This window comes from Gallinula chloropus, assembly GCF_964237585.1.
Source record: "Gallinula chloropus genome assembly, chromosome: 3".
NCBI classification, from domain to species: Eukaryota; Metazoa; Chordata; class Aves; order Gruiformes; family Rallidae; genus Gallinula; species Gallinula chloropus.
Genome location: NC_140087.1, coordinates 29,236,846 through 29,249,966, shown reverse-complemented (window position 1 = coordinate 29,249,966; position 13,121 = coordinate 29,236,846). Strand labels below are relative to the sequence as shown.

Genomic DNA, 13,121 nt, shown 5'->3' with positions numbered 1-13,121 from the left:
TAATGCTGTGGGCAGCCATAGACCATCACTCACATGGTGATTATTTCTTTATGAGACAGCAGAATCCTTTTGCAGTGCCTAAACAACCCCCCGTTGAAACCAGGGCGGGGGGGGGGGGAGAGGTTGATGGGGAGTTCAGGGGGCTTGCTGCTGTCTTTACAGGGGGATTATGGCCTCTTTTAACGTTTGAAATGCAATGTGCCTGCTACTAACAAGAAGAGATAAGGCTCTCCCTGTCCTCTGTCTCTAAAGAAGGCACAGTGCAAAAATATATTGTGAAAGATGAATGCAACTGCAAAGATAATGCCTCAGCGGTTGCCATAGTTTCTGATTCAGCACTTGAGAAAAGTTTTTGCATTCAGCACAAACCACTTTGGGTGAGAATGTTGCAAACAACATTTAGGATGCTTGAAATTAAAAAATTACCAAGAATTAATTTTAAACATCAGGAATGGTAACTAATTTTTTTTTATAGCACTGGAATTGCAGCAAATGTCTCCACTGTGGTCGATTTATGCTTTGAAAATACATTTTGAAGACGTTTAAAAACATGTCATTAGTATAATAAGTATGATGGAAAAATACTCAGGAAAAACACCCACCCACATTTATAAGAACTAAAAACCAGAGTGTCTCTAGTTCACTGTGGTGATCTGGAAACCATCTGAATTAAGCATGAGCTTGCAATGCTTAGAGACCGTTAGTATCACAGAGCTCCTCTTCAGTCCAGGGGGTGTGCGTATTGTCTGTTTCTTAATAAATATATGTATATAGTGTGTTTGTGTACATGCATATATACACATATATGTATGCACACACACGAAACATCTAGAAACTACATGTTGTATATACAAATTCTGCTTCTGCCCCACTGGTGGCCCAGACTGATGCCGTAAAGTAGCCCACAGGTGCTTGGAATTGCCCTGGAGGCAGGCTGCTGTTTCCTTTCATTCAAAGTCTCTACAGGCAGAGCAAAATTAACCTTTTACTGTCATGCGTTAGGGGCAAAAGCAGGATGGGAAACGAACCCAGTGCAGATAAGCACACCTAGATGTGCCGGACAATAGCGGGAAGCCCGTGTTGTGGAGGATGTTGCTGTTACGGTAACCATCGAGCCTGGTGCCACTGAAATGGAAAGATGAAAAGCAGATGTCTGTGAAGGGAACGTGTGTTACTCAAAGCGCACAGGAACAAACAGCAAGGCCATGCTGGGTTTTTTTCAGCCATCTTAAAAGTATTTCAAGGGGATTGATTATTTTACATGTAAATTTTACGTAGGAAACTTACTCTTGAAGAGGGTTTGAGTGTTTGTTGTGTGCTTCTAGAGAAGAAGAAAGGCTAAAGAAAATGCTTTCATTCATTTAGTTTATTTTAGTTTGTGTTTTACACTTTTTTGATTTATCCCAGTCCCTCAATAGGAGTTGGAAGTATTGCTAAGACATAGTTGGTTTTTTCCTAATGAATACACATTTAAAAAATCCCTACTAATTGGTAACATCTTTTAGCTGGCATATGGCTAGCTAATAACTCAGGCTTAATTAGCCAATCTGGGGAAGAACAACTCCCTAATATGGAATTTAAAAGCCCTGTCATTGTTTTTCATCAAGATTTCTTGGACCTGAAATTTAGCAGCCTTCTCCCACCCCCCACCCTCCCCCCCCAGTCCCAGTGGATGAGCCGTGCTTTCACACATACCTGTTACAAAACCAGAGCTTGAAGTTGCCACAACTCATGCTGACAGAAAATGGAGAAACAGTACCTTTCTCCAAAGTACTGGGATACCCCTAATAAATGGGACTCCGGTGACCTGACCCATGTACTTCTTGCAGTGCCATATGCAGTACCATAAACATGTGATTTCCACAGGCAAGTGATTTTATTTATTTTTTTCCTCTTCACGCTTGCTCTGTGGACCCTAAGGTCTGTGGACTATCGCAAAGGCAACCGTTAATGGGGATTGAGAGGAGGATCCTTGGGCATGCTACACACTAGTCCATACAATTGGATTTTTAAACCAGGCTGTGCATCCATGGAAAAATGAAACGCTAGGAAGCAGGCAAAATCTCTCTCGCTCCTTCAAGACCATCCCCTCATTTCTGTTACAAAGTCTTCTCACCCAGTGAGCCCGATATCTGTCTCCAAAGAGGTCAGTCCATCAGCTAAACAAGAGGTTCCTACTGCCGCGATGCATTCTGTGAGCCTTATCAGCTGCATGTTGTTTCAGGGCTCCAGCATCACTGCTGTTGTGATAGGCAGCCGCTCGGCAACTGAGCGTCATGGTTTGGCAAATGCCAAGTTGTCAAGTTACGCTAATGATTTGGAAAGAGATGGATATAAATTTAATTGCAGTAATTAAAGGAGAGGGCTGCATTATTCCCTTGCTTGTATGAAGGCGAATATCCTTGAAACCTTTGAAGCAGCACATTCATACCTGAGGGTACAGATACCAAGCCTTGGTGTATCATTTGGGTTCAAGAAAAGGGTTTCCTGGTGAGCAAGGGTGGTGTTGAATGAATCCTTATACCTCAGCATCCTTGCTTTCTTAACAGTGCTGTGATAGAGCGAACGTGGGAATTGTTGTCATATTATGCCACTGGTAGAGTTCTCATTAATGAATTGCTTGTCAGTCCTGTAACTCTTCAGCCCAGTGGTGTCATGTCCTGTAATTTTTTATTTAAAGTGACTTTGTTTTGAGAATAATCTAGCTGTAGACCTGATTGGTTTGGTGTAAATATGTCATCATGGGGACTTTTAATTTCAAGCCTGAATTTATTACCAAGCACAGTTTAAATTTCTCTATATTGATGTAATTGCAGCTAAAAAGTTCAAACAAAGGACAAGCACAATTATGTGAAGAAACCATCCAGAAAACTGCCTATTTGTATTTGGCTTTATCATTGTAAGAGCATTTGTATGCCACACCATTTAGCAGCATATACCCTTGACAGAGCAATACCATTGATAATTCATGCTGACCTTCAGGGCAGTCAGCACCCTCAGGATATTTTTAGGTATTTGGCTAATTTTGTTTTGTTTATGCAGTAAATTTCATGGGCACAGAGGCAGGTACATTTCTGGGGAGATAAAACCCACCTTCCCTTGCCATAACTCTGCTTTGTCCTGCGTGCACTACATCAAGCTATTTATAAAATAAAACCTCCTCATCTGGTGTGTTTTCCCTGCATTTGTAGGAACAGGGGGAAGGGTGGCAGGTCTGTCTCTGCACTCTCATACGCTGCTTAGCCCCGTGAACACCGGGGTGTTGACAGCATCTCCAATTTTTGTTAATCGGGCACGAAAGAGAAACTTGCGCGGCTGAGCACAGAGAGAAGGTGCGCTCGCCGGAGATCGCGACGTCGGTGGCTTCCTTCCCAGGGGCCTTTTCCTTTGGCAAAGTTTGCATTCCCAAGCCACAATGCCCGCCTTCAGGAGGAGTAAAACCAGAGCTAAGAGTTTAGCCTTGGCTCGCAAAACCCAGCAGCAGGCAGCAGCAGCTTACGGCTCCCTGCACAGGATGTTTTCTGTGGTGAGTTCTGCAGCGGCGGGGGGTTAAGCCTTGGGGGGTGCTGCTTAATTACGGTAATGTAGGTGAGCTGGAGCATGCCAGGCTGCCTGTGCTCAATAAATAGCGACTGTCATCCCAGCTTATAATAATCAAAGAAAGAATTCTGGTAACGTGTAGAGGGTGGGTGAGTTGATACTGGTACACTGTATGGGAAAAGGTTTGGGCTTTTTAAAGTTTGGAGGAGGGAAGGGTGGGTTGGTTGTCTGCACTGGTTGCTGCTGGGCTCGAGCAAATGGTTATTTCTTGCATCAGTCAGAGAAAGGACTAAGTCATGATCCAGATATTGACAAGAAGTGGGATGTTAAAGCAAGGTTCTTCAGGGGAATTTGGTAATAACTGTGGCATTAATGATTTAACTGTTTCTTTGGGTTCTGACTGATAATTTAGAACAGTGGAAACAGAGGAGAAAAGCTTACACAGTCCAGGTACAGCTAGGAGCTGTAGAAGGTGGCTGTAAATTTATTACACAGGTGATAGAAAAATACTTGAGCCTTCTGCATTGCAGAGTGACAGCATCAGGATAAGGGCACAGGGAAAGAGAGACTGAGAATATTTTCACAAGATAAAGGGCTTTGCATTGTGCACTTCAGTATTGCCGGCCAACAGTCTCCTTTCTGTGACCTGTACTGTAAGGGTTCCCCTTTCTTTGTTTGCCTGATGCTCTCATCTTTACATTTCATATGGTCCATGATGGAAATGGTTTCTGTTTTGCCTTTGATTTTGATATGCACTGAGTCAGATGACTTTGATTTTAGAGGTGCTGAGCACAGCATCTATGAACTCAGCGGGAGCTGCTGGTCTTTGGGACCTGGTCAGTGGAAGCTTTTGGGCCCAGATACCTGCAGTGTAACTTGTTCTGTAAGTAGCTTTCCAGCCACATACTCAAGTCACCAGCGGTTCTTCCTTGGCCCCCAGGTAGAAAGAAGGGCATCTCTCTGCCCTTCTGTACAGTGGCAGCTGAGTGGGAAGATTTGCTACCATGCATTTCATAGCCATAGCTCAGGCACCATGTCAGGTGAGGTGTTTTACACAGGCATGTGTTCAGCCTTATTTCAGGCCTTGACTTGTGCTGTCAGGAAGGAGTTACTAGATCATCAACCCCTCTTACTGTACTTGTGATTTCTAAATAAGGTTGGTGACACCTACTTGTGTTACTGGAGCAGGCTGACTTTGCTAACATTAAATGTCCCTGAAAGTGGGAAATTCAGACTCAAAGACAAATGTTCATCTTTAACTCTTGCCCTGTTGTCCGGTCTGGTAGTATGGGGGACTATGGCGGGCCCGTTGACTCCTTGGTTGAGAATATAGAGCTAGGCCTTGAAGATATTAAAGTGTACCCATGAGGAAGAGAAAGTGTAGAACATCTGGAGAAGTAAAACAATATTAAGGAATTTGCTGACTGCAGATGAAGGAACCTGGGAAAAGATAAATCTTGTTAGCGAAGTTAAAAATGTCAACCTATTGTATATTGGCATATACCTGAGAGGCCAATAGTAAAAAGACACACGTGTAGTAGAAGTGCATAAAAATGAGGATATAGAAATAAATCACATTCTTCTTTTTGCTTGTGCACTGGACCTCTTGTACGTGTTGTTTGTCCGTCTCAACAGCGACATGGTAGGGCAGCTTTTCAAAGTGCAGCATAGAGGGGTTGTTTCTCTGTTCCTAAATCATCCTCTAACAGAGCTTGGCCTATTGCTACAAAAGATCTGAGGAGGCACTTAAACTGCGCCCCCCCAAAAAACCCCAACAAACATCTTTCGTTTAGCAATGTTTTAAAAATTTTATTTAAAAGACATGTAAGAGACATGGTGAAACAGAACAGACCCCCAAAATTTCAACAGTGTCAGTCAGGAACAGTTTCATGTTCTGAGAGACCTTGAAGTTGGGAAAAAGAGGAGGATCAGAACATAAGTGATGACTGAGGCTACTACCTTGTTTTAGCTTCTGTTGGCTGAAGCTGAGTGTGAGTCTTGCCCAGATACCTGTGGTGAAAATCCCACAGGGTGTTTTCAGTAAACTTCTGACATTTTTCAGTCTTACTAAACACTTTAGAGGAGTGCGCATACTGTATTGGTGTGTAACATAAGGTGACTTTTTTTTATTGGTCTTTAAGGAAGCTAAAGCCTGCAACTCTCTGTTGTTTTGTACTGCTTGGTTACAAAGCACTTCCCAGTGCAAGGATGACGGAGAAGTCTGTAGAGTGGTTGACCCACAAAAACCCAACAGCTGCTAGGGCTGCCTTTGTTCTGGAGAGAAGCATCCTCTGTCACAAAGGGAAAAGTGACAGACATCTCCAGTAGCTTTGCTTTTTCAGGTCTCTGGACAGTGGTTCATCTCTCATAATCCTGTGTAATTGTATTTCCTCTGCTGACCAGTGCACTCAGTCTGACTGGAAATACATCAGGCAGGGCTGTGCTGTTAGCTCTTCATTTTTGGAAGGTAAGAGGCCAGTGCTGCAGGGTACAAAACTAACCTGCAGGATGCTTTCTGAGCGTGCTTCCTCTTTGGATAGGAACTCAAAGGACTGACCATCCCCTAGATGTGATCAGCATCCTACACAAGGGTACAGGAATCTGAAAAATCATGAAAAGGACATGCATGGTCTTAACCCTCCCGAGGAGCCTTTCTTAGGCTATAGATTTCTCTAAGCCTACTCAAAATATTCCTTTCTATCGCTTCTTCAAACAAACTCTGACTGACTGATGGGGTACATGAGGTGTATAAATGAAGGTAAAATAAACAGCAGTGACACCGTTAACACTAATTGACCTTGTGCAGCATTTATGCTCAATCAGGATCATTCAGTAGAAAGTTGCAGGGTTGCCATGAAATTGTTGTGCTAATGCTTAACCACTGCTGATTAATGTCTTCTGCTCTCTCACCAATTAATTTTATGGAGATTTTTAACTCTGATGGGGATATCACAGCCTCAAATGATGATACGCTTGTCTGCAAGGAGCAAAGAAAATCTGTAAGAGGTTCCTTGTAAGAGTACCCTTTTGTTCAGTTCAAAGGAATAATCTCAAATATTTCTTATTGAGAGTGGTGGTGTTGAAAATGGGATGTGCTTCATCTCCATCTGACAAGCTGAGCACCACTGTGGTGGTTGACTGCTATGGGTCAAGCTGAGAATTCTCTGGGCTGGAACTTTCCCTTCTAGGCTTCTGTGAGCAATCCTCACTCACATCCCTGCCAAAGGGTGTTGGGCCTAACCATGAGTTGCAAACATGCAGGGACGAAAAAAAGGTTCCTCAAGGCTGCTTCCACACATCCTTCAGGTTTTTTTAGAGGCCAAGAGTATGGGGCAGGAGGCTGCTTCCCCTGACTGTTAGGTCTGTAGAAGGGTTTCTACGGCTGTGTCCAAAAATCTGTGAGAAAGGCCAATCAAACTGTAGAGTGCTGCTTAACTTTTCTCCCTGGAATGCAAGTATTTGGGTTTTCTTCTATAAACCCTTCGTAAGTGCCAGTTGTTTTTTCCGACTCTGACATTCAAATCTAGCGCCGTTAGTCTAAGATTTTGGAATTTTTAGCCTTGTCTGTTCAGTGGCAAAGGTCAGCTGAGGCTGCTTGAAATCTCCTTTAAATGTTGCTGAAAGTGGCATGTGTAAGCTCAAGTGATGGATTTTGGAGAAAATTCATTGCTTCTGCTTTATGCACCCCTTAGCTTTTCTCTGCAGCCAGCTACCTTGCAGCCTTGCCCACAGTCAGTCACGTGGGCTTTTAATTTCACCAACTTAAATGTATTAATTCTGATGAGCCGCAGACTATAAAGGTTGTTATATTTATTTAAATTTTCTTTACAATTAGCTAAATGCAGTCTTGACCTTGGCAAATAAAAGTCTGTGTGTTTAAGGAGTTTACTGGATTTATCTGAGAGCCAAATCTGCCTGTGTTGGCTGTTCCAATGTCATTGTCCAAGCAAAATTCAGGGTTAATTCCCACCTTAATTCAAGGTTGTGGTGGGTGTGTGTGGTGTCAACTTCGAGCTCCTTTTGAGACTTCTTGATTTAAGGGACTAGACTGCCAAACTCAGCTTTGACATCCGGAATGCTTGAGTGGCCTTAAAATCCCAGCTGCTGTCAGTAGTAGGGCAGAGGCCAGGCCTCTTCTGCCCACACATAAAAGATAGAAAAGGCATGGTCTCGGGGGTTGTCACGAGAGCCTTTCTAGAAAAGATCTATTTTACACAACAAAAATAATAAAGAGTGGGACATCGTTTAGTGTGGGAAGCAGAAAGTAGCACCCAGTGCAGTGTGGGGAAAAGACAGGGATGCTGACCTGGGTGGCGAGGGAGTTTTGGGGAGAAACATGAAACAAGAATAGCTTTTAGTGCTCTTTATTTATTCATTATGAAGTTTCTCATGAGTATTGGGCTCCTGGTCTAGAGCCTAGCATACAGTTCGTGGTTTCACTGGCAAAATGTGTTCCTACCTCTGTGGTGGTTCATGCAATGTGCAAGAGGGAATGTGAAATACTTCTGTCCTGTGACCAAGTAGCATTTCATGCTTGCTGTGACCCAACTGTAAATACCGGTCTGGATATTGCATAGTCTGAAAGTCTCCTGTGAAGGGAAGGAGAGAGAGCAGCAAAGCTGTGGGAAAGGACCAGAGCCTACAAGGAGCACTCCAAGACAAGGGCACTATTATTAATGCCGGACTTGCAAACACGAAGTGTTTACATGTTCAGGAAAGTACAGAAGTTTATAAACATTGCTGTCAGTAGAATGGCTGAGACATACCCTGTGGTAACCCTGTGCCCTGGGCTTGGGCCGGTTATGCGGATCAATTTCTTACATCAAAATTATGTTGCTTAGGTGCTCACAGAGTGTTTATGTTGAAGACTATAATCTCTTTCCATATGCTTTCTTATTCAGTGTTTCTTGGTGGCAGATGCAGCTCTAGCCCTCAAACTGAAGGGGATGGAGAACATAGCATGTTCTCCTATCTCTGCCTGGCATGCATAGAAAGGTGGTTGAGGAGGATTAGAGGACTTTGAACTCCTCCTTGTAAAATGGTGCATCATGATGCTGTTTATGAATCACTTTCAATAGGCTTCCTCATATCCTTGATCTAGTGTCCTTGATCAGGCATCAGGTTGATGTAAATTAAGCTGCCCACGTGCACCTTGAGCTGTAGAGAGCATAAAATCTGAGTCATTCTGATAAAAATACAAAGCTTTCTGACATCAGAAACAAAACAAAAGTCAATTTCTTGGGCATTCAGCTATTTAGAAGTTGCTTTAAAATATGCCCTCCCCCCATTTCCTAAATTAAGTTGTGATTTATTTCCAACACGCTAATTGATTCTAGTGGTACAGAGTGACTGTGACTTTTAAATGTGCAGCTGTAATTCCAACAAACACCATTCACTTTACATTGCATTTTGCCAGGTTCTAATAAATGTGGCAAATATACAATTATCTAAATTTCATAGGTCCTGCAAGCTGTCATTATACAGGATGGATATTTAGGTGGAAGATAGTTGCACATATTAATGAGGAAAGTGATAGTTTGAGAGTGGTGGCATTGTTCAAAACTGAGGGCTGAGAAGCTACAGAGTAGTACAGGCTACAGGGCAACTATCTGACATTTCAACGTTTATTTCCATCATACTGGTGTGAGGGATGTACCTGTTTTGCTCCATGAATGGTTGAGATTTAATAGTGCTAGTGCATTCAGCCTCCACTTTTACAGAAGGCTGTGTGTAACTCTGTTCAGTTTCAGAACAACTTTTGCATTTGCTCATTTGATGACCAAGTACCTGGGTGAATTTAGCTACATGGATACTCAGTGGTGAATCAGGAGATCCAAAAATGACCGCCTTCATTCTGTGTGTGGAATAAATCTCTACGGATTAAGACAGTTCTGAAATACAGCCACATCATTCCAATATCTTCCATGAAACAAGATCACTGAAAGAAGACTTCCACTTGAATTAATATATATATATTAAGCTTCTATTTACTGAATGGATTCAAATGAAGACTACATGAATGCTGCTTTATTTGAAGTGGAAGTCTTCTTTCAGTGTATATATATATATATATATATATATACTGAAAGGAGAGATATATATATGGCACAGCATATGCAGCTGCCCGGAGACTGTTTTAGAGAGTGCCTGAAAAGCAGAAGCACTGCAGAAGAATTGTTTCATGTAGTGTAAAGAGGTGGATACTGACAACTGCTAAGGTAGAATTGGGTAACGATAGTGATAGTCTAGCTTTCAGGAAAACGTCACATAAGGAGGAGAACATTGGGATAGTTTTCACATTAGGCATTAAAGACTATTGCCTTCAAAAGTTGCTTTTGGATATTAGTGATGAGGAAACTGCATACCCATTTTTATAGTGTCAAAAAAATCTTTCCCTTCCATCATTGTGTTGTAAGATGAACTGTTATTGTTCCATCTGTAGTTCCTGCCTTGCCTGAAAATTTTCTTTTTTTTTTTTTTAATGTTTATCATTCTTTTAAAGAATCCCTGAGATTTCAGTTTCCATTCACTGTTTTTGAAAGGAAATAATAATCTTTATATGTAGTTGTCTCCCTGGAGAAAAAGCATCTAAACATCTTTTGACAAGCCAGGATATTGGAATCTGAACCCTCAGCCCCAAGTCTCATTGTTTGAAAAAATCGGACAACACAGTATAGGCAGTAGATGACAAATAGAACAGTTATTCTGGATGCTTAAAGGATCTTAATCTACAGATTATTTCTACTTCGATGAAGCAAGTGTTGCAAAATAGGAAGGAAGACAGTAGCATCACACTTTTTCCCATAAGACTAAAAATATATAATAATCTGAGTGCTCTCTCCTCTTTTGCATCCCACGAGCTTGTATCTGAAGACTGAAAATAATTTGCTGTGGAAAATCACTAGAAAATTTTAATTGCATTTTACTGCTGTGATCTGTGTCTGCTATACATTGAAGCTGTTCAAAGCTATTAGGATAGATATTTGGCAAGAATCAATGGCACGCTCTGGCCCCCAAATTTGGAAGAAGAGCAACATTTGAGGAATTTAAAAATAATTGTAGTACAGCTTGTATTCTAAAACCTTGCTGCTTGTCTCTCTTCTCATTTAACAGAGTGCAGAACAGATCAGTGCATTGTGCCGAAACTTCCAAGAAGTCCAGGCAAGCGATATGGAAGGACAGAAGGACAACCAGGATCCACCTCCACGGCCACTGGCTCGCCACCTTTCTGATGCAGATAGATTGAGGAAAGTCATCCAAGAGCTTATGGACACTGAGAAATCCTACGTCAAGGTAAGAACCAAGGAAAATGTCTCCCTTACAGCCTTGGTTTTGAGGATGGCTGTGATTTTGTGGATGGTCTTGACATATTTCATGTTTCACTTTTCATCACCAACCCTCTGCAAGGGCCATAATGTAGAAAGTCTGCTTATCTAATTGTTCCTGCTGTTTTCAGCAGGCTTGCTCCTGCAGTGGGGGCTGTAGGATTTGATCTAGTAGCTTTAGTTCTTACCAATTCATATTTATACTGGAGAGTGGTAATATGTGGGGAGCAGGTAACTGCAATATGTTAACAGAGGGGTTTTCCAGGGAATGTTTCTACAGTTTTCAAGATGAAAATAAATCTGTTAGAATAACAGAATACAGTCTCCTACAAATTAAAAAAAAAAAAAAAGGTTAGTTGTGGAAAATAGTGCGTAATTATTTTTGAATCAGCAAAGCTAAAAGGCACAGCTCCAGTTGGTTGTAGCACCACACATATGTTATTTCTCCTCTGACTGAAAAGTCCATAATTTGTTAGATGTATGTCTCTTCTTTTTAAAAAACCCAAATTCCTGTGACTGGATGCCAAAAGAAACATGGAAACAGTGATTTCATTGACCTTTACAAGGAGGAATCATCGACTTTACTGGATCTCGCATAATATGCTTAAAGATACCGGTACTTCCTGCAGTAATGTATGTGGAAAAGGGGAGAGAAGGCTTCCAGCCTGCTGTCAGTACACCTGCCAGTACACTAGCACAGACCTACACTCTAAAGTCTGAGGAAGCTGTACAGAAACATGGATCCCATGTGCGTCCAGCTGATGTTTTTATAGAGGGATCACTAGAACAAAGCTGTGGTCATGGAGGTCACTAATGTGTGAACTTTTGCATCAAGAAAAGTCCTGGCAGGTCGCACGTGCTTGCTAATGGTGCTCTTGGGCAGACGTTCATTATTCCTACTCTTTAAGAATTTTAGCAGTTTCTCTTGTCAGGGTTGAAGAGCTCTGCAGTGGGCCGCAGCCTTGATGTCATGCTCTGGCCTGGGATAGTCGCTCTTCAAAACTGGCACCAATTCTTCGAAGGAGGGACTGAAAAAGCCCCTAATCCCACCCCTCCCCCCTCCCTAAATAACAGAACTGAACACATTAATACCTAATATGATTTTAAACTGTTACGTGTCCTTCTGAGTATTACTACAGATGTTTAAATGAGTGGTTATTTATGTGGCTATCTAATATGCATAATTAGAACATTTGATGCTGTTCATATACATGGACTCTTTAGAAAACTGTTATTTGTAGCATTTTCTCCTCATGTTCCCCCAAAATATAACTTATTCTAATCAAGCAGCAAAGCCTTAGATGAAACAGAAACATTACACTGAAATCAATTTGCATCTAATTTAGCAATCACTTTAGTGCTAAGAACATGCAGGTGATTTTGTTCCAGAACAGGGATTGTATCTCTAGTTCATTCCCCAAAATTACCCTATTCCGCAGGTGTCGTATAAAGAACAGTTTCAAACCCGTGCATAAAAAGTGAAGGAGTTCTGTTTCTTGCAGGACTTGAGCTGCCTCTTCGAGCTATACTTGGAGCCCCTTCAGAATGAAACCTTCCTTACCCAGGATGAGGTGAGGCAATAATTGAATTACATGCTTGTCATTCTCCTGTGGGTTAAGGTCTTGGCATTTGGGCTTTTCATTGCTGAGAACACGACAGAGAAAGAAAAAACGAACATGACAATAGGAATCACACCAGTCAGTGCCATTCTGTCTGGTGCATGCATCACTTTTTTATTCTTTTTAACTGTAATTGTTCTTCTGACTTAACTCTTAAGGAATCTCTGCCTTTTTTGTGTTTTTCCTTTAAAATGAAACCCATTTGAAAATCACTAATGAAGACGTTATTGATCTTTGAAACCTCTTTATGTGCTATGTCTCCTTAGTGGGCTGCTTTAGTAAGGCTACTGTTAGGTGTATGGGGTGCTGAACCTCATAGCCTACTGCTTTTCACAGATGGAGTCCCTGTTTGGCAGCCTGCCAGAAATGCTGGATTTCCAGAAGGTGTTTTTGGAGACCCTTGAAGATGGAATATCTTCTTCCTCAGATTTTAATACACTGGAAACGCCATCCCAGTTCCGGGTAAATACTCTTGTCACTTAACACTTAATACAGTGTGTGTGCAAATGTTTGTGAAAATCTGGCTTTAAGAACTCTTGGGTTTTATGTGTGAAGCTTTACTTTGGATTACAGACATCTATTCAGCAGTGAAAGATACAGGCTGTTGGCTTTATCTTCCTCTTTCCCATGGCAGAAG

At 41.8% G+C, this 13,121-nt stretch overlaps 1 protein-coding gene across 2 annotated transcripts in view; it reads left to right on the top strand.

Annotated features, from left to right (window-relative positions):
- The window catches only part of TIAM2 (TIAM Rac1 associated GEF 2), a gene marked incomplete at its 5' end in the record, with an annotated part of 93,573 nt that overhangs the window by 69,135 nt on the left and 11,317 nt on the right, over window positions 1-13,121 (top strand). For both annotated transcript variants that reach the window (XM_084261524.1, XM_084261523.1), the window contains 3 exons: window positions 10,654-10,833; window positions 12,368-12,436; window positions 12,821-12,946. In XM_084261524.1, coding sequence (XP_084117650.1) covers window positions 10,654-10,833; window positions 12,368-12,436; window positions 12,821-12,946 — 375 coding nt within the window. The remainder of the gene's footprint in view (window positions 1-10,653; window positions 10,834-12,367; window positions 12,437-12,820; window positions 12,947-13,121) is intronic.